General features: G+C 45.6%; 1 protein-coding gene across 5 annotated transcripts in view; it reads left to right on the top strand.

Moving 5' to 3' along the window:
- GRIA1 (glutamate ionotropic receptor AMPA type subunit 1) overlaps positions 1 to 19432 on the top strand; it is a 120428-nt gene that overhangs the window by 46115 nt on the left and 54881 nt on the right. For all 5 annotated transcript variants that reach the window (XR_010723192.1, XR_010723193.1, XM_066197509.1 and 2 more), the window contains exons 3-5: positions 9806 to 10045; positions 11418 to 11602; positions 16046 to 16099. Coding sequence is in view for 3 of the 5 variants with exons in the window: in XM_066197509.1 (XP_066053606.1) it covers positions 9806 to 10045; positions 11418 to 11602; positions 16046 to 16099 (479 nt within the window). In the remaining 2 variants the exon portion in view is untranslated. The remainder of the gene's footprint in view (positions 1 to 9805; positions 10046 to 11417; positions 11603 to 16045; positions 16100 to 19432) is intronic.

Below are 19432 nucleotides of genomic sequence, written 5' to 3' on the forward strand. Positions count from 1 at the left end.
TGTTTGCCTAATGTTGAGGATGCTCTAACATTCTTCTCCCTAAGCCACACATCCCATTTTCCAGGTTATTTTCTCAGTCAGACCCACAGCAGGATAACTGAGAGGCTCCTGGTGTCTTCACTGGCCTCTCTGTAGAGCTGATGATTTTTTATCTTTCATTAGCATAAATCTTTACTGAGACATATCAAGCTCTGCAAGTAAAACATCCAGTTGAAGAACCTTTCCTGAAGTTTTACTTTGTATTTGATACTCCCTGTCACTAACATTAAAGGGATTTGATTGCCCAAAGGTGTTTTAGGCAAAAGATGTGTATCTAAGGTCATTTTATATAACTGGTGATGTGCTTTGCAGTTTCTCCCACATCTTGGTCCTTTCCTCAGTCCTGTGAGTTTCCAATGGGAGATGATTTTTGTGGGTACAAATGCAGGTTCAGGAGAAGTCTGTAGATATAAAAGTCTCCTCTGTCATACTGGTAAAATGACACAAATTTCACCCAAGATATTTTAGAAAAAATCTCAAATTCTACTGGTTTTGTGCTGAAGGCCTTGCTGGGTAGCCAGGCTCATATTTGGTGTTTTGGGTCACATTCCCAAGGGGCTCCAGGTCTACCCACAGGTTTGTGGGAGCAGTGGGGCAGAGAAGTGTTCTCCCAGCTCCTTCATCCCCACCATTCACATCACTCAGAGGGATGGATGTCTTCACCTCCCACGAGAGGGAACTGGCCTCTGGAGCTGCCTGCAGCCCTGGTTTCAGTATCTCCCCTTTGCAGAAGCTCCATCTGGGCACCCTGACTGGATGCACTTCATGTAAACTGTTTGTTCCACCACCCACGGTGAGCAACTCGCACAGAAGTTTCACCAGAGACCATAAAATTGCAAACCCATAGGTCCAGATCTCACCATCTGCCACACTGCTGCCTCCCTGCTCCCCAGACAACACAGTCTCCCACTGGGTTTAAAAGATCTCGAGCTTCAACTTGTTTGTTTGGGATTTTCCGCAAAACCTGGTGCTCCGAGGCACTGAGGAAATCAAAATGTTGTTACTCTTATCATTTATTGCCCTCGCAATGCAGAAAGGATTAAAGCTGTTCTAATGACAGGGAAGAAATGGTAATATTCCCCCTGACATTAAGTAGCCCTGAACAAAGCCATGAGCACAATGGAACGGAACATTAATGTGAAAAGGGAAAATAAAAACCCTACAAGACATGACTATAGCTAAGAGCCACCAAGGGAGGCACTTAAGCCCACAAAAGCCAGCACTCTCAGATGTCAAAGGATCTCATCATTCTGCACCAAACTCAGCCCTTGCTGAGATGTTAAATAGGTTTCAAAACCGTTGGTCCTTTCACAGGCCTCGGGTGAACACAATGTGCAACCAGGTAGCATAAAAGGGCTGTGCTCTAGAGCTTAATCCTTGTGTGCTGAGAGTGGTTTCCTGGGTTTGTGCCTTTCTCTCCTCTTCCTAGAAAACTAATGGCTCCAGTAACTGCTGAAGAGGTGGCACTTTTGGGGTAGCAATAGCACATGCAGGTTTTAGAGCATCTGCTTTGCTAACTCAGATACCTGAGATACTTCAGATACCTGTAATGTAGCCCTGAAAGTGGATTGAAAATGTGAACTTTTATAAATAACATGGCAGCTGGTGGGTTTAGGTACTGCTTGCCACTTCAAACCCCCAAGGACATGCTGCTCTGTCCTGTGTGTGAGAGGTTCTGTTTGAAGGATCTTTGTCCTTGGTAAATATAAAGCTCTGCAGACAGTTTCAAGAGAGGCCCTTAAAAAATCTCCACCAGAACCTGAGGCTTGCACTGAAGACAGTCTGAGGCTTTAATGTCTAAGAACCAATATAATGTATTAGGGAAAGAAAAGAAGCTATTGAAGACAAAATGTATTTCATCTGCAGCAAGACCTTCTCTGTGACACATTTGCTTTCTGCCACTGCTTATCTTCCCCCTCTCCCACTGCTCACTCCCCTCTTTTTACTGTTTTAATAATTCAGCACTTACAGCTCAGAATTAAATGCTGTGGTGAACTGAGAGGTGTGCTGTGTGCTGTATTAACGTGCTGGGGCTTTGGTGCTCTGTTCTTTCCCTCTGTTGTTGTTCATGCTTCCCAGCAGAATCTACACCATGATCCTGTACTTAGTTTTCCTTGTATAGCACTGTCTTCAGAAGGACCAATATAGTACAAAAGGCCATCTAATCAGAAAGCAGAAGGAAATTTGGTTCAACCCTCATTCCTCATCTCCTTTTACAATATCGCTGTCACTTTTTCATTTGTAGTAATCTTGCTTTAATATTTATGTCTCTGCTTCAGACACAGAGAGTTCAATGAGGACAAATTACGAGTTCTCAATTTCATTGTGGAAGGTCAGATGAGAGCAGGGATCTCTGGTCTTCCTGGGTCCATGGGTCCCATAGAAACATCCATCTGCAGCTGGGGGCTCTATGAGGGATCACTCCTTCCCTCTAGAGCAGCTGCAGGGGAGCTTGAGGTGAGGGTTGTGGGTCAGGAGAGTTCAGCTGTTTTTGCAGAGCTCCTGATGCTGCTCCAAGGGAATCCAGCACAGCAGCATCTTCTGCTGGGTTCTTTGTGGACACAGCAAAAAGCCAGACTGCCCAGCAGACCTGAAGACAGTGTCAGACAGCTCTGGCACATCTTTAAGGTCCCTTCCAGGCCAAACTATTCTATGATTCTAAGATTTCTAAAGACAGAATGTACTGCAAAAGGCTCTCAGAAGACTATATCCCAAGTGGGCTTGCTAGCTGTCCCCCAGAAAGGAGCCAGACTGGCATGGAGGAAAACACTCCCATTTAAACAATGAGACAAGGTGGAAAGGTCAAATCTTTTATTACAGCTGAGAAATGCAGTGTTTTTTTCAAGGCACCGGAGCCCTTCTGAACGTCTTTTCTATTTTCAAGTTATGAAAGCAGGGAGGGCTGTGGAAAAACTGTGGCTCTGGTATGGGACACTGGAGAGATGAAGGCAGTAGACAACAAGAGCCTTACACAGCTTGAGTGCATGGCATCAGTGCTTCCAGCTCAGAAATGGGTTTTATTTTGGGTGTGTGTGAGCATGGTGCAAAAGCCAGGCTCTGACCAAAGGGACTGGAACAGATGGGCTCAGAGAAAAGCAGTTGCCTCACCAGCAAAGATCCAAATAATGATTGAATAACAAACCTGACAGAGAGATGGCAATGGACCCATTTCTCCTTACACTTAATCTGATCTGTTAACCACAGGACCCTCATTAACCAAACTGTCCCTATTAGAATAATAGCCTAATTCTACCCATAGAAGAAATGAGACCCTCTTAAGGATGCTTCTGATCTCAATGTCTTCTGCATAGGGGATTTGCATCTAATTTCTATTAAAAGTGTTCAGAAATAGTTTGTGTTGACTGTAAAGCCTTCAATATATTTAATTCTTGGTTATATATGACTCAACAAAGTATTAGCAATCCCAAAGTAAAAATACTTTTAAAAACAAATAAAGCAACCATCATCATTTTCCTTCTTTCTTAACAAGTTCAGTGACCTCATTAAGACCTTTGATATTTGGATTTTTTTCTTCTGTTTTGTAGCCACGATGGATAAGAACTGCATTGAAAGATTCTAGTAGAAAAATAAAAGGAGGTTTCAAGATGTGAAGTACGCAAGTGGAAGAGTGAGGACCTTCAACTGGTCCCTTAGAGAGATTAAAGTCAACTCCCCATGACTGTATCTTCCACCACCATGATTTTAATTCAAAGTTCACTTAAGTGACTGAGAGTACATGTCGTTCATTTTTTTTTACCAAACCACCATGCCCCTTCTGTTTCCTAAAACTCAGTGACATGTGAGAAAGAAGTACCCCAAATCAAATTTGATCTCAAAGGAAACTTATCGTTTGCCAGCCAGGCAAACTAAGACTTATTTGTTAGGCAGGCAAACTTAACTGAAAAAAATTGAAGCTATCAGCATGTTATGAATTTATGAACAGCTCTTCAGTCACAGATTATTGTTTAAATACGAGGGAAGGAAAGCAGATCTTTATGTAAAAATCAACACTACTTTCCAGGTTCCAGGATCATTAGAGCAGCAGTGCAGGGAAATGATGGAAGGGAGCACCCTTCAGTGCCTTTTATGCATTTGAAAGAAAAAACATGGATTTCTTGTGATAGCACATCAGCCTGATTTGCAGTTGATCAAATATGTGGGACATATCTGCTGTCAGCTAAATACATGAGTGGAACAATGGGGGAGTGTGGAATCTGTTTGGCTTTCCCCTGCTCCAGAAATCTGTGGGAACATGCTGTCGTTGGGATGTGCTGAGGAGACGCGCTCTGGCACCCACGCCGCAGCGGAGAGCTGTGAGGACAAACATTCAGGAGGAAAGCTGAGCTGATCCTAATTGCAGCAGACACCAGAGCTCTTTCCTTGGAGCTCCACCAGCTTTGCCAACCTGATGTCAGGTTCTCCATTGCCACGTGAGGGTCGCCTCCAGGCAGGGCATGCTGAGAATTAATTATGCATGTATATCCTCCCTCCTCTTTCCCACATGTGCACAAACACACTCCAAGTGAGCAAAGGGAAGCATGTGGGAGCTGCTTCTTGACACCACTGTTGTCAGTGAGTATGTTCTGCAGCAAGTGAGGGTGTTGGTTCTGTGTCCCAGGAGGTCTGGGCACATGAAGATTGTATTGGGGCTGCAGGCATTGCAGGGTTCATCTTTAATAGCTTGCAGAGGATAACTGACATAATTAAGATCAATATTTTATTAACCTCAGAGTCTGGCCACGCTTATCTTGCAATTTTTAAAAGGCACTTTTTCATTATAGTGTGTGCTGGGTTGAGTGCTTTCAAAGATTTCTTCTTATTTTGGAATCTACGTTTTCTCTAGTTTTTTTGGTTTGGGCTATGGGGAATAATTTGGCCATATGTGCAGCTCAGCATTGTAGGAACAGATTTCCTGGAGAAGATGCAGTGTCTTCCCTCCTAGATGCCATGACAATCTCCAGGGTCAGGAAGGCCTCTGAGATCTGGCAGGGACCATCTGGGGTGTCTGCCCCCTTTTGCAAGTGAGAACATGAGTAATTTGTGAGGAACATCTGGGGATATTTCGCTTAATCAGGTTTTTTACCGCTCTTGTGGCTTTGGGTATTAGCTCTGCCTCTGCTACTTCTGTTCTCTGACTGAGCCACATGCAGCAGCTGAATCTCCTAAGAGTCAACTAAGCCATATTATTGGCTCCCTCCAGGGGTAGCTGGGTGAAACTTAACAGTCCATGAGATACAACAAGTCAGTAGAAATGATCTAATGTCCCTTTCTAGTCTTAAACTCAGTGAAATGGTGAAAATTCTGCCTCTAAAGGAGACAGCAGATGAGCAGTTGCCAGGATCTCCTACCAGGCTTCCTCCCCAGCTGTGTCCCTGGAGAGCAGTTCCCTTTTTGCAGTCATGTTTGCAGATTCTCAGCAGAATGCACAGTTTTCACTGCTGGAGACCAAATCCTCATTTCCATCCTTCTGTGCAGCCCATTTGCCCTTCCTCCTGCTTCAAATCCTAAGATTATTTCAGCCCTTCTTTGTGGTAATGGTTTCTGAGAGAAACTTTTTGGGTTATCTTCTCTAACCAAAACCTAAAAGAGTTATCTGTTTTATCTGACACCTTTCACCCACGACAACACGGGTCAGGTCAAAAACCCGATTGCAAAATACCTCTGACTCCCCTAATGCAGAAATCAATCTTGTTCATCTACTCATCCTGGTTAAGAGCTGCAGCCAAAAAAAAAAAAAATTCTACCGTGAATTTTTACAGACTCAAAGCACCTCTTTTGCTTTCCTTTTCCGCAGAGAAAATGTGCAGTTTAAAGTTGTGAGTGTTGATGTATTTACTGATGTATTTTTCTTTTTCTTGAAAGCATCTGCAAAGGTGGCCGGAGCTGCCTCTCTTCAGCTCCCAAATAGGTGTCCTCTCCTGTGTGTGCTTTCAGCAGAATCAGTGTTTCTCTCTGATGTACATTCTTTACCCTGAATATTTCCACATGAAAAGAGAACTTTTGAGAAACACTGCGGGACTAGAAATCCTGGAGTCTGTGGATTCCAAGTGAGTGAATCACAGATGCCTTTTTCCTCATCTGAATTCAAGGACACATAATCTCCCTGATGGCTACCATTCCACAGGGGGAAAGGGGCAGCCTCCCCTGCTTGTTCTACCACATCAGTCACTTTTTAACTAACTTACAAACTATTTTGATTTTTGCTGTAAGTTAGAAAAGTTTTTAGAGCAGCCAGATGAGCTCTGGCCTCACCTGGCTGCAACAGGCACTCTGCAGAGAGCAGGTGGTTGTCACTGGATGGTCTCTTCAGCATAACCAGGTGACAATCTTGTTAATGCCTCTGCTTTTACCTAATTTTCCTTGCTGGACAGCACTAGAGATGTCAGGGAGAAATTCTGTGCCTGGAGAAGGAGGGATTTGGGGTGTCCATGGGGCCTGGTGCAGCACACAATGGGAATGCCTCAGCCAGATCCCAAAGTCATCAATGAACAAGACTGATCAGGGAGAACACAGTAGCAGTTGCCACGGTTATCAATATTATGGACTATATTTTCCCAGGGCTACTTTTAAGGGAAACTCTTCTGTAATAAATTACAAATTCAGTATAAGGTACAAGCACAGGTACGGCCCAGAAGTGACATTCTCTGTCCTTTCCCACTCTGCACCCAGAGGCCACCAACAGCACATGCAAACAGCCACAGATGTCTGCATTTGCATCCAAGCAAACCCTCCTCACTCCTGCTCACATCCTGGGTTAGGAAAACATTTATGCTGTTGGATTTCACCCAGGTTCCTGCCTGCAGGGGTGAGCTTGAGGTGGAACTGTCCAAATTCAGCTGCTGGAGCTGGTCTCCAGGCTGACTGCAGCTTTCCTCTGCAGGAAAAGCTGGGCTGGGGCCAGCCAGCTGCTCACAGATGGCCAGCACAAAGCTTGGAAAGGCTGATGTTGTCCCCAGCCAATTGACCAGAAGAGCTCAACTTCTTAGACCTTCCATTCCAGCACAATCTTCATTTTAGGTTTCTTAATCTTTTTAGAAATCAATCAGTCAGAGGCTAGTGACTGCTCATCACTACAAAAACAAGGAGAGCTTAAAAATTTTGCTTCCTCTATTTAAGGTTTACAATTCTTAGTAGTAGATTATTAGGAAGTTGCAGAACAATCAAATGAGAACAGAATAATTAACAAATTTGCTTCATAAAACTATTGAAGGAAATGTAAAGAAGTTCCAGCAATCTCTTAGTGTATTAAATAACAAGTAAGTAATTTCTTTTCAGTTTTACTGTGTAAATTCATTTGGAGCCTCTGTAATTTAAAATAGCCCTGAGATTTACATAATTTTGCAACCACTGCTTTTTACATTATGCCAAGTTCAGTCCCAGAAAGGTGGCTACAGCTCTCACTCTTCGTTTTTCCAGATTAACTGAAACAGGAGTTTGTTTTTCTTTGGGAGATAACTGTTGGCAAGTCTTTTTATTTCTTTTTTCCATATTATCTGCCTTGTTCATGGCCCCTCTAATCCTGCAAGTACAAAGCAAGTGAGGGTTCTTTCCAAACTTACTAATGATAAAGAGTGTTCACTCTCCCAGTTGTCTTTGGTACAATCTGTTTCAAATGCTGGCACTGATGATGTCTCAGAACAGTGTAGGAGGGATGCCTGAGCGTGACTGAGCCACAGAGTTAAGAAAAAAATAATATATGAAAAATGATAGAAAAAAAAAAATCAAGGAAGCAATGCCTTGTCTAAAACAAAACAAACCAAGCCAGCTAAGTTTATTGTCTGGATAATTAATTGTGCTGGATTGTTCAGCTGTCCCGAAAACGTCTCTTTAATCATTCAGTGAGGCTGAAGCCTGGCTCTCCGGAGATCACGTTCTGATCTCTCACATATGGCACCTCGCACCCTTCATTAGACCCACTGCTCCACTCACATGGAAACCATGCTCAGACTATTTCCGTCTGTATCTGCTACTTTTCCTCCTGAACGTGTCAGTCTCATGATGAGGGCAGTGACTCCAGCTGATACAGACACAATGGCTGATTGCAAAGAGAGGCACTGCTGAGAAAATAAAGAGAAGAGGGGGGTTATTTCCGTCTCGGTTCAGGCTTTCTGAGGCGTCCCTGCCCTGCAGAACTGCAAATTCCCTTGTGGGAGGAAGATGTTGAGATCACAGGTGCTAATCAGTGAAAAGAGGATGAGTGACCCTGTGAACAAACTGCGGAACTGGGATGCCCAAAAACTGGGCTCGGCTCCAAGACAAAGGAAAAAATTATTTCAGTCTTACGAGATTCCCTTCTCAGCTCTCAGCAGCACCACGAAGCCTGGCTGCTTCGTTTGGGGGGTGAGATTGGAGCAGGGACTTGCTTTGCACAGGGGCAAGTAGGATGATTTCTTGCTCTTCCCTCTGAATGTTTGATGCTGGCACCAAAGGGAGGAACAAGACAATCTTTTCCAGGACAGCTGTACGCCAGCCAGGATTGACCTTGGGTCCCTGCTGGAGGGAGAGAGCTCGCATGGAGCCCAGCTAAGGATGCCATAAACTCATGTTTAGGAGCCTGTCTCCAGCCACACATGCAGAAGGGTTGGTGCTGGCAGTTCGCAGCAGAAATCAGGTCAGGGGATTCCCGAGCAGCACAGAGGGACCCCAGAATGTCACATCCAACTCCTCAGCGCTGGGACAGCGGGCGAGTGATGTGTGAAGTGTCGAGTCAGAATAGATGTCACAGCCAAAGGTCTTCAGAGTCAGAGTGACAAGAGGAGGAGACACTAGTGCCAAGAGCTCTGACACGGGAGAAGTGCTGTCACTGCCACCACCTCCAGCTTGGAGATTTATTGATGGTAACTTGGGATGTGCCATAAACAGTTGTGATATTAAATGAGTCTGACTGTCTCAGGGGCTAAGTTTTACAACCCAAAGTGTGAACTCTCTCTGTCTCGCTGAGATCCTGAGGCATTTTCCCAGCAGCTCCCACGATCTCATTAAGTGCTCTCCAGAGAAGGGCTCCAACCCCTCCCTGCACAGCACAGCACCAGGGGCTGAGGACAGACAGACACCTGGAGGGAACCAGAGAGCCCTCCCGGTGGAGACCTCCCAGGACACTGCTGATACCTCACTGGGCTCACAGGCCTGTTTCCATGGCTTTGTGAGGAAACCAGAAATTGCTGAAGTTGTGCTCCCAAGTACCAACACCCTCCCCATGTCACAGGCTCCGACTCAGTGCCAGCAACTCATGCCCCAGGACAGATCCCCCTGGAGCTGTGCTGTGGCTGCGTTGAACCTTGGTGAACCTTTGCTGAGATGCCCTCTCAGAGTGATTTCCTCAACTCCCAAGGTCAAACCCATGGTTTCCCTCTGGAGCTGTTGGCCACAAAGGACTATGCTGCTGTGCAAAGACTTTCCTTCTGCTCCATGAATGCATCCGGGGCTGCAGTAGCCTCTTTCTGCTGAGGAGTTCCCATGTTCAGATTAATCATTTTACCCCAAAACCAGCAAAATCTTCAGCAGAGCCCTGGGGACTGCTTTCATTTTTTTGAGTAATTTCTTACTATCAAAAGCAAAGCAAGTTTGTGGAGGCCAAGGGCAGGCACTCCATGGCCACAAACCTTATTCTTCACAGGTTGCCTTCAGCAACCCACCCAGCTGGGAGAAAATCATCTAGTCCAGAGAGACCCTGCAGCTTATCTCAGGGAAAAGGTTCATTTTGGTGACATTGCTGAGAAACCTCCTTGATTTCCTGCCCTCACGACCTTTCCCTCTGCCCCTGCAGTCTGCTCCCAGTTCTCCAAGGGTGTCTACGCCATCTTCGGGTTTTACGAGAGGAGGACTGTCAACATGCTCACGTCCTTCTGCGGGGCCCTCCACGTCTGCTTCATAACCCCCAGCTTCCCCGTGGAAACCTCCAACCAGTTCGTGCTCCAGCTCCGCCCCGAGCTCCAGGATGCCCTCATCAGCGTCATCGAGCACTACAGCTGGCAGAAGTTTGTCTACATTTACGATGCTGACCGGGGTAAGTCGCAGCTCTGTGGGAGGGGCTACCAGCCAGTTAAAGGCAGGGGTCTAGAAGGAGGTTTTACCTCCAAAAGTTGTGGGTCCTGGGTCAACCTATGCCTTCCCTGTTCTCTTCTTCTTTTCTAAATATCCCTTTCTGCTGAAGGTGGGCATTGATCTTAAAGAAGCATCAGCCTGACCCCAGGGGGGGTGGGTGTGTGTGTGTTGACAGGGTCACATCCGAGCCCATCAACACAAGGGAAATACTTGGTGTGCAAACGGTTTGGAATTTGAAAAGGGGAAATTGTTTCTATTCAATAGGTGCCGTGTTGAGCTGGGCTGTCAGACTCAAGGCCACTGAGTCCCGAGTTTATAAACGTGAACACTTGGTCAGGTCTCAGCTAAGCCCACAGCCAGGTGTGAAATGTGTGTTTCTGGCAGATAGCTTGGAAAACTCCACATTCCTCATTGTGGTGCATATCAGTTTTCTACATAAAAAACCAAAAACTTTGTGGGGTAATGGAAGATGTTATCTAACATTCTAAACTGCAAACAGAGCTAGAGAACTCATTGCTCCATGATTCAGTTTTCCCAGCTCTCAGATGCCTTTAAAGCTCCAGGCTTGGAGGCTGCAAGCAAAGCAGACTTGTGTTGGATAGGGCAGAGGTGAGGTGATTCACATCTCTGTCCTGGAAGTTTTAATTATCCCCTGAAGGGACAGGATGGGCTTTAGAGACAAGGAGAAGGTATGAAAGCATCCCACTTGCTTTCTGTTTTCATGAGGCATGGGCACACTGAATATTCCACAAGCACAGGGTTGTCTGGGGTTGTCCGGGGTTGTCCAACATGATTCCAGAGAATTGCTTTATGCATCTCCTCTAGAAAGCTGTGCATGTAATTTAGGCAACATGATTCTCAAAGCAATGGTCTCCTGATGAGGTGCTGACAAGAGAGAAGGATGTTGAGTATGACTGTGATTGCTGAGGGTGTCCCTAACCCTAGGAGCACACAGCCTAAGCAGATCAAAGATGAGAAGGAAACTATGGCTGAGAGAAATCAAGTTATTTGGGCAGTGGCAGGCAGGAAGATGGGGATTAGGGTTCTTGTCTGAATCCCACAGCAGGCCCTGATCAACAAGACTGATCTGCCAATTACAAAGGAAAATTAGTCCTGGAGTCATCTGTGCTAGGACAGAAAAAGCAGGAGTCATTAATTCTAGCCCAGCTGAGTTTGGGTCAGATCTAGACTATTAGCTGCTCTCTGTAGCTCTGCTGCACTCTCGTGACTCCGTCTCCAGCCTGGCTTGAGGCAGCTACACAGGCTGTCAGGAGGGTGGAAAGATGCCATTGCACAACTAAAACCCAGCTCTCCCCCTTCTCTTCCCTCCCCAGGGTTGTCAGTCCTGCAGAAAGTGCTGGACACTGCAGCTGAGAAGAACTGGCAGGTGACAGCTGTCAACATCCTGACAACAACAGAGGAGGGCTACAGAATGCTCTTCCAGGAGCTGGAGAAGAAGAAGGAAAGGCTGGTGGTGGTGGACTGCGAATCTGAGAGGCTGAACATCATCCTTAACAAGGTTGTGTTGGTGTGGGCTTTCTGGGAGGGGTCCTGCCCTCAGGCTGGGAAGGGTTGTTTCTCCCTGGAGAAGTTCTCCCCATTCTTGCCTGATCTTTGTCTCCTTGTGCCTCTCACTGGAATTGGGGTGTGTGCCTTGCAGCTGCCAGGCTTGCAGGAATTTCTCTGTTGTGTTATTGTGGAGAGAGTAAAGCTGCAGGAACTGTGCAGGCTCGTACGAATTCCTGCTGAGTGAGCTCCACTGCTCCATGTTCCCTCCTTGTCTGACTCCTTTGCTGAGCCCTTTATACCCCCTTGCTCCCCTATGAGTTTGCTTTGTGCTAATTCCTCCAAGCACTGTGCACAAGATGTGGCACCTCCTGATTCTGCTGAGTCTTTCTCCAGTTTTCAAGCTGAGGTGGAGGTGTGAATTGGCACTGCCAGATTCCTGGTCCTCCAGCTTCCATGTGCTGCACCAAAGAAGGATTATGGTGCATCTGTCAATATGGATTTCTGTAGACAGGGGCAAATACAAGCCCGGGGGCGGGTTGAGCCACAGTTCAACTCCAGCCACAAGACCTTTCCCTCTCACACCGACAGCCAAGTCCTTCTCTACCACTGGAAGGGTTTGGAAAGGGCCCTGCAGGCCATGCCCTGCAATTTCCACTGCTTTACTCCTCATTATCAGCTCATTCTTACCTCCTGCTTCACACATCTCCTTTTCTAAGGTACCTGTCATCTCCCGTCTCACACTTCAGCTGCTCTCTGTCTGGGACAGGGACTGACATTTCACCAGATGCTGCTGCTCAGTGAGGAGCACAGTCCATCCCTGCTGCATGTCTCTGGGTGCTCCTCTGTGACGTGTAATAACAAAGCAGAGAGCAGGTTGTAACCTCAAAGCAAAGGTCACATTCATGAAAGAGAAAACAGGTTATTCCACAGGGTAAAATCTTCTCTCTGGCTATGGAGCACTTGCAGTTGAACAAAATTTTGGAGAAGACCTAGGCAGTGAATTTGGCTTTTCATTAGAGTATATCAAATTTCTAGGATTAATAGTGTTGGGTTTTTAAGCCTGGTTTGTCTAACAGAATGTTAAGTTGTATAGTCAAGTATTATCAAGTCGTCTCGATATGAGCAGGAAAACAAGTCTTTCTTTCAAATTTCTTCACATAACTGGAGCAAGAGTTAAACCAAGATATAGGAAAAGCTATTTGTAAGAACACTAAAAATCCAGATACAGTGATTATTTGTTTTGCAATGCTATAAAAAATATCAGTTCCCAGGGAGAAGAAGTACAAAGCTGTGTTTTACCACAAAAATTACAGAGCAATTCCAGCAGACATCTCTGCCTGGGAGGTAACACTGCAGTGAGGGATAGGGCTGTGAACAATTTTTTCAAACCTGTGCAGTCCATTTTCATCCTTTTTTACATTCTTGTTCCAAGTCCATCAGGATTTCTGAGAGCCGAGGTAGCTGTCCCAGTGTGAGAAAGTGATGCCAGCTTTTTCATAGTGTACAGACGACTGGAGGGATTCAAAGATAGTGTTCAGCTCATGTGAAATTCAGATGGGACTGGAACTTGGGCTCTAACTTGGGCTGCTGGCTGGTCTCTCAGCTCACCACACCAGCAGTCTCTGTGGGAATGTCACTGTACTCTTTGCCCTGTCCCTCTGACTGTCTGAGGTATTCCAAGAGCTGCCTCAGCCTCTAGGGGACATTTCAATGCATTTATCCTCTTCCCTGACAGGCCTGTCTCTGTCTTTCAGCGGCAGTGGATTTGTGATTTGTGCTCCATGGTGAGCAGGAGAGCTGGGGGTGACTGTCCAGTACCCGTGCCTCTCACACACACACCGCTGCTTTTCGTTGTTCCTCCGTACACAAGACCCAAATAACACCAGTGACTCCAGCTGTGGAGGAGCCAGTGCTCTGTGTGTTAAAAATTACCTGATTTCTCTCTGGGAGATTTCTCTGTGTCGTGTCTCAAGGGTTTGATTTATCTTTCTCAGGTAGCTGTCATTTGTGAGTCAGGCCTTGGCTCAGGGCAGGTTGCCGTGGGGTTGTGCTGTGTAGCCTTAATGGGATAAGTACTGGGTGGGTTGTGTTCCATCAAAGCCCTCTATTGTTTCTTCCTTGTCTCTCATTAAAATGAGTAACTGGAATTTCTCCTCTGCCAGTGTTTCACTCTGAGAGGATTTCTCTCTAATAGATGTCAAACTCGCCCATTAAGAAGTGGGTAATGAAACCTAGGTGGCCCAAGTGAGCAATCAGCATGCAGCCCAGCACAGCCTCTCACCACAGTCAGGAGGAGTGATAAATGCTGTTATAACCTCAGCTTGCTACTGCTGTCCGGACACATTAGGACTGAGCAAGCATTTTAAAATAAATTAAGATCACAAATAACTGTGTAAAACACAGGAAACGAGCTTCATAATTCAGGTGGATGGGCTGTAAGATTAACAGCTCAGGGAGAGCTGGATGGCAGCCCTCTCCGGTTCATCGGCTCTGACACCTCATAAAATAACAAAAGAGACTTTGGGCTGAAGGAGCCAATGCCAGCTAGTGTTGACACTGGAGAAAAGGGGAATTGGATCATAATTCTTAGACATCCCAAAGCACCAGAGATTCTCCTTCCTCCTACAAGGTCTGGGACTTACTGCAAAGGTCAGTCTCAGCTGATGGATGGAAAAGGCCAAGTTTGGTCTGGGTTTGCTTCTTAGATCTGGCAGCGGAAGATACTCAGAAAACCGCCCATAATGAGGTGTATATCTTCATAGCTTTAGGTAGACAGAGGGGTTTTTTGAGAGCTCCAGACACCTCAGCAGAAGCCACACTGAGGGATCCTGTGCAGGGAAGCTGGTGGAGCTGGCATTAGCCGTGTAAGGAACTGCTTCTAAAAGAAGCCTTCATTGGAGTTAATTGCCACCCCCACGTTAATGCTGAGAACCAGATGAGTTTTATTATGCATACAAGAGCACTTCATCAGAGAAGGGCTAAGGCAGATGAACCAGTTGCACAGAGCAAGTGTCAGCTCATTTATAATCCATTTGGAAATCCCTAAATGACTGCTCACAATAATCTGGGAGTGCTGTCCCATGGGGAGGATCAGTCTCTGCCCTCATCTGACACTTCTCAAGTACCTGCTGCCAGCCTGGTATCAGAGACAAGTCCTGGGTAGACTGATTTCTGGTTGAATCTGGCACAGCAGTGGTTTTAGGATCATTCTGGCTGTGAGGATCTTTCTGTCCTCTATGCAGTTTGTGCACATTTTGCCTTTGTGTTGGCAATGCAGGCAGCAATTCAGAATCAATTCGTATGACAAAGGAAATTAGAGGTCGAGTTGCCAGCCAAGAAACCTAATGGAAACAGCGCAGTTCTCTCAGAAACTGGCTAATCTTGTGTTTGTACAATCGTTGAGGGCATGTTGCTTTGGGCCTTTTCTTTCCACTTCCTTCTTTCTGTACGTAGGGTGGCTCAAATGCAGATGGTATCTGACTCCAGTAAACTAGGAGTAATTCCACCGTGCTGCTGGAAATCAATAGAGGGGAATTTCAATGAAAAAATGGAGTCAGCAAGAATAATAGACTTTTTAGTTGTATTCTTTCTGTACTCTTTTTAAATCAAGGGAGAAAAAGACAGAGGCCATCTGATCAGTGCCTCTTTTCCCCCCAGTCACAGGTAAATCTGCAACAGGTGGAAAAGGAAAAAGAAAGGGAAACATTTCCAGCTAGGATAGAAAAACTCAGTTGTTACAGATTGGTAAGCAATTGTGCTGATAAAAGAAAATAAAAACTTGACTCTGCAGTGTCAGGGACAAAGGAATAAGAGGCAAAGCACGTATATTAGGATACTATGCATATGAAGCTATAAATTATCTCAATGAACATGCAGGGCAATCCTCTGTGTCTTGCCCAAACAGCTTCATTCTGGAGATGTAGTGTGAAACTACACTGGTGCACTAAAGCAGAAAAATTTACCCATGACCTAAACTTCCAGCCATCTCTCCAGGCAGGTGTTTGCAGCAGGGGCTGTAGCTTGGAGGATGTGCAAGATTGCTCTCCAGTCTTGCTTAATGTTTCATTTGCATTCATAGGACACACGGACTCCAATTCCCCATTTGTTCCTTTGGTATCTGAAATACAAATCTTGTTAAGGCTTTTTTTTTTTTTTTTTTTTTTTTTTTCCTCCCCTGAGCCTGCAGGAAACAGGTTGGTTTGGTTGCTTTCTTTCCCTGCCTGTAAAATTTTCTTGGGGATCTTGTCCTGTCTAATTTCAGATTTGCTGCTCAGATATCATGTGTGAAAGCTCTGACCATCCTCTAATAAGATTTTGAGTTTTTCTTTTGCTATGTCTTCCTGCTTACAGCTGAATAGTCTCAGCAAGGAGTAATAAGAGTGACACAGGGCACTTAACTGAAGTTCTTTCTCTAGTTGATCTCTGCTAATTATCCTTGTTTTTTATCTTGCAGATCATCAAGCTTGAAAAAAATGGGAATGGGTACCACTACATTCTGGCAAATATGGTGAGTTATCCTAATTGGTGGGGGTTTTTTTCTCTCTCTCAGTTTTGTAAAGCACTATAATTACTGAGCTGTACACCTTTTTTCTCATCCACTTTTTAGGTTAAAAAAAAAAAAAAAAAGGTCTTTTGCTGTGTTCTCCTTGTGGAGTTTTCTCTCTTGAGCCAGCAAGATTATCTGCAGGGTGTCTCCAAGTGTGCTGGGGTTTTGTGGTGGTTTGACCTTGGCTGGATGACAGATACAGACCAAAGTCATTTAATCACTTCACCCTTGGTGCTAAATGAAATCTGACTGTCATGGCTCTAGGGACAGATTTGAATGCAAAGATTTCTTTAAGGGAAGGATTCTCCCTTTAATGAAGGGAGGTGCTGCCTGAGGACAGAGCAGCATTGGGCAGTGGCAGGACCATCTTTCTGGAGCAAGTCTCACAGGAGGACGGAAAATTTCTTTGCCTAGGGAGATTAGGGGAGAGGTAAGAGAGAGAAATGGAGGTTTTCCACAGCAGAGCTCCTACCCTCTCCTCCCCAAATGTGTCCATCCACCCAGGAGGATACACAGCAGAGGCTGGGCTGCTGTTGGCAGTCTGGGGCTGAGGCTGCTCCCCCTGGGACTCCTATGTCCCTGTGGGGTGAACCATGTGCAGGCTCTGGACTGGTTCTTTCAGCATCTGGGAGGCAGCACGTCAGCCCGGGGGTAATTAAACTTTAAACTACCAATTAGTCAAGCAGTTGCTGCCCTTCTCCTTTTCTCAGTCCCAAGAGAACTCTGTAATTTACCAGGCAAAAATGGCCACATCATTACCCTGCACTGCCCTGTACTGACCCTGCACCCTGAGCTGGCTGCCTACTGTGTCATTACAGAGATAAAAATGTTACCTTGTGCAGGGAGAGACATGCAAAACCATAGAAGAGCCAATACCTTCAGTTGCTAATTTAAAAAAAAAAAAAAAAAGTTGTTATTTGCCCTAACCCAGGTCCTGGATGTTTATGAAAGTCCCTTCATTGAAGTTAAGCAGGAAAGTGAGCTGCAGTCACTGGAGTGAGCATGTCTGTGCCATTTTAAATACACCCACATGGAAGGCTGAATGAGAACATCCCCTCTTCCCGCTGCACAGTTGCATAAGGATAAATGCATGAAAGGCATGAGGTGAACTGAACTAACACTCAGGGTAGGAGATTTGAAGGACATCTCCCTCTCTCTTAGGATACCACAATCTCCCACCTTCACCCTAAGTACACTTGTCCCATCTTTAATGTGTTTTCTCAGCCTTTGCACAAATGCTGAGAGGACAGAGCTGGCTGGAAGAGGTTGCATACTCAGCCAACATGGGTTATAAATAATTAACTTGGAGTAAAACACTTTTCATTTCTCCAGCCCCAGCAGGGACTTTCTGCCTCCCACTGCAGCTCAGTGGAGGGGGCTTTGGGTCTGATAGGACCACCAGAATTCACTGGTGTGCTTCCCAAGCAGCTTGGATTCCAGCTAGAAGGAGCAGAGTGAAAGGAATTCAAGATTTACCTTTGGTCTTTCCTGCTCCTTAAAAGCCAGCATCACACAAGGGCCAAAAGTCAGAAGGGAAATACTTTAAGAAAGAAAAAAGAGTAGGGCATAGTCAGTCAACATGGGAAAACTATTTTTAAAATTATCCTGGAACCCCTCAAGGTTAAGAAGGTCCTTTCCAGGGCAGAACAACGTGGGCAGGTTCAGACACCAGAAGCCAAATCAGTTCCTGTAATGCGCTGCACCCACGTGAGAGCTACTGGATAATGGGTTTAGCAAAGAGAATGACAAAAAGGCCCTGAAGATCCCGTGTTTCTGAGACCACAGGGCAGCAAGGAAGGACAGCAAACCTCCATCTGTGGGGCTGGCCAGGGATTTTATAAGAGATTGTCAGAAGCTGGCATCTGGCAGGGTTAAACCCTGGTACAAATACTCTGATCCAAGAGATCACAGTAGTTTTACCCTCTTCTGAGGACATCTCATCGCTGGATTAGAGCCTTCAGAGGGTGTAGCGTGCTGTAATTTATTCCCACTGACTCACACTCATAGTGGTAGACCTTAAACACCCCTCATTTTCCCCTGTAGACATGTCCTAGGATGACAGGGTTGCGTTGCCCACACACACACACACACACACGTACCCTCGTGCGCGCCCGCGTGCCTGGAAAACAGCCCTGCTCTGGGGAACTGGCTCATGCTGGAGCACTGAGTCGTCAGAGAATAAATTAGAAGCTAAAACCTGGAAGTCTTGGGTTTCCAAATGAGTTATATTTTGTGCTCAGGGCTGGCTGAGGCAGCCCTGAGTTTAGGACTCTCACTCGGTGTGAAGATCAGGTCAAGGGAATCCTCAGCTGGTTCACAGCCACCGAGTTTCCTGCACTAGCTGGACCAAGGGGAGGAATTTTCAACTCCTGCCTTTTGCCTACCTTACTCAGGCATGGAAAAATGGGGACGCAGTTAGGGAAATGGCACATTGGAGGAAAATATTGGGAAACATTTCTGAATAACTGGAAGATCAGAGAGCTACAGAAGCTGAATTGGACTTTCTGGCCCTGGTACAGTGGAAGCCATGAGAGAAATAAACTCAAGGCAAGAACAGAAGTGAAAACATTGTGTCCGGTCACTCTGACCTCTGATGCTGACCACTTTGATGAAAGAGATAACAAAGGACATTACTAGCAAAAGAAGAATTATCAGAAGATTGTGCTTCTAAAAGGGATGGAGACAAAGGGGTTGGTGTGGAAAATTTTGTACAAACGTAGTGACCTATAAATACTACTATAAATACTACTAACATAGTGTAATGAACTGGCTTTGCTTTGCTGGCATAAGCAAAGTCTGTGTCTTCAATCCCTGAAGATAACCCCACTTAAATTCCTTTTTTTAGCTATAGGCTTGTTCAGAGCTATACACAGCCAAAAAGTCCAAGCAGCAGCACACCACTGCCCAGTTGCAGCAGCTTCAAACTGGTGTTCCATCAGGAATGCAAAACGAGTTTGCAAGGCAAGGCTGAATAAGGTCTAAAAAAAGTCATCCATAGACACATTTTGGGATGGAGGGATTCCCTGTCTGGCCACAGCCAATCCATGAGGAAAGTCACTGCCTTGCATTAACCTTGCTGTGTGTTTGCCCAGCAGTTGCTCTGGGTGAGCTGTAGTAAAGTGCTGAGCAGGATTTGACAGCAGCAAGTGAAAGCTGGTATTTCCTAGCAGGAACAGCTTTCTTTTTCAGTGAAATTGCTGTTGCCAAGGTGAGACAATAATATTTCTGTGTTCACAAACAAAATGAAACCATTCTGCACCTCAGGCTATGGGCAAACATCCTCCTCTGAACCTG

This window comes from Chamaea fasciata, unplaced genomic scaffold, assembly GCF_029207755.1.
Source record: "Chamaea fasciata isolate MVZ Bird 193981 ecotype frontalis unplaced genomic scaffold, bChaFas1.0.hap1 SCAF_15, whole genome shotgun sequence".
In the NCBI taxonomy this organism is placed as follows: domain Eukaryota; kingdom Metazoa; phylum Chordata; class Aves; order Passeriformes; family Sylviidae; genus Chamaea; species Chamaea fasciata.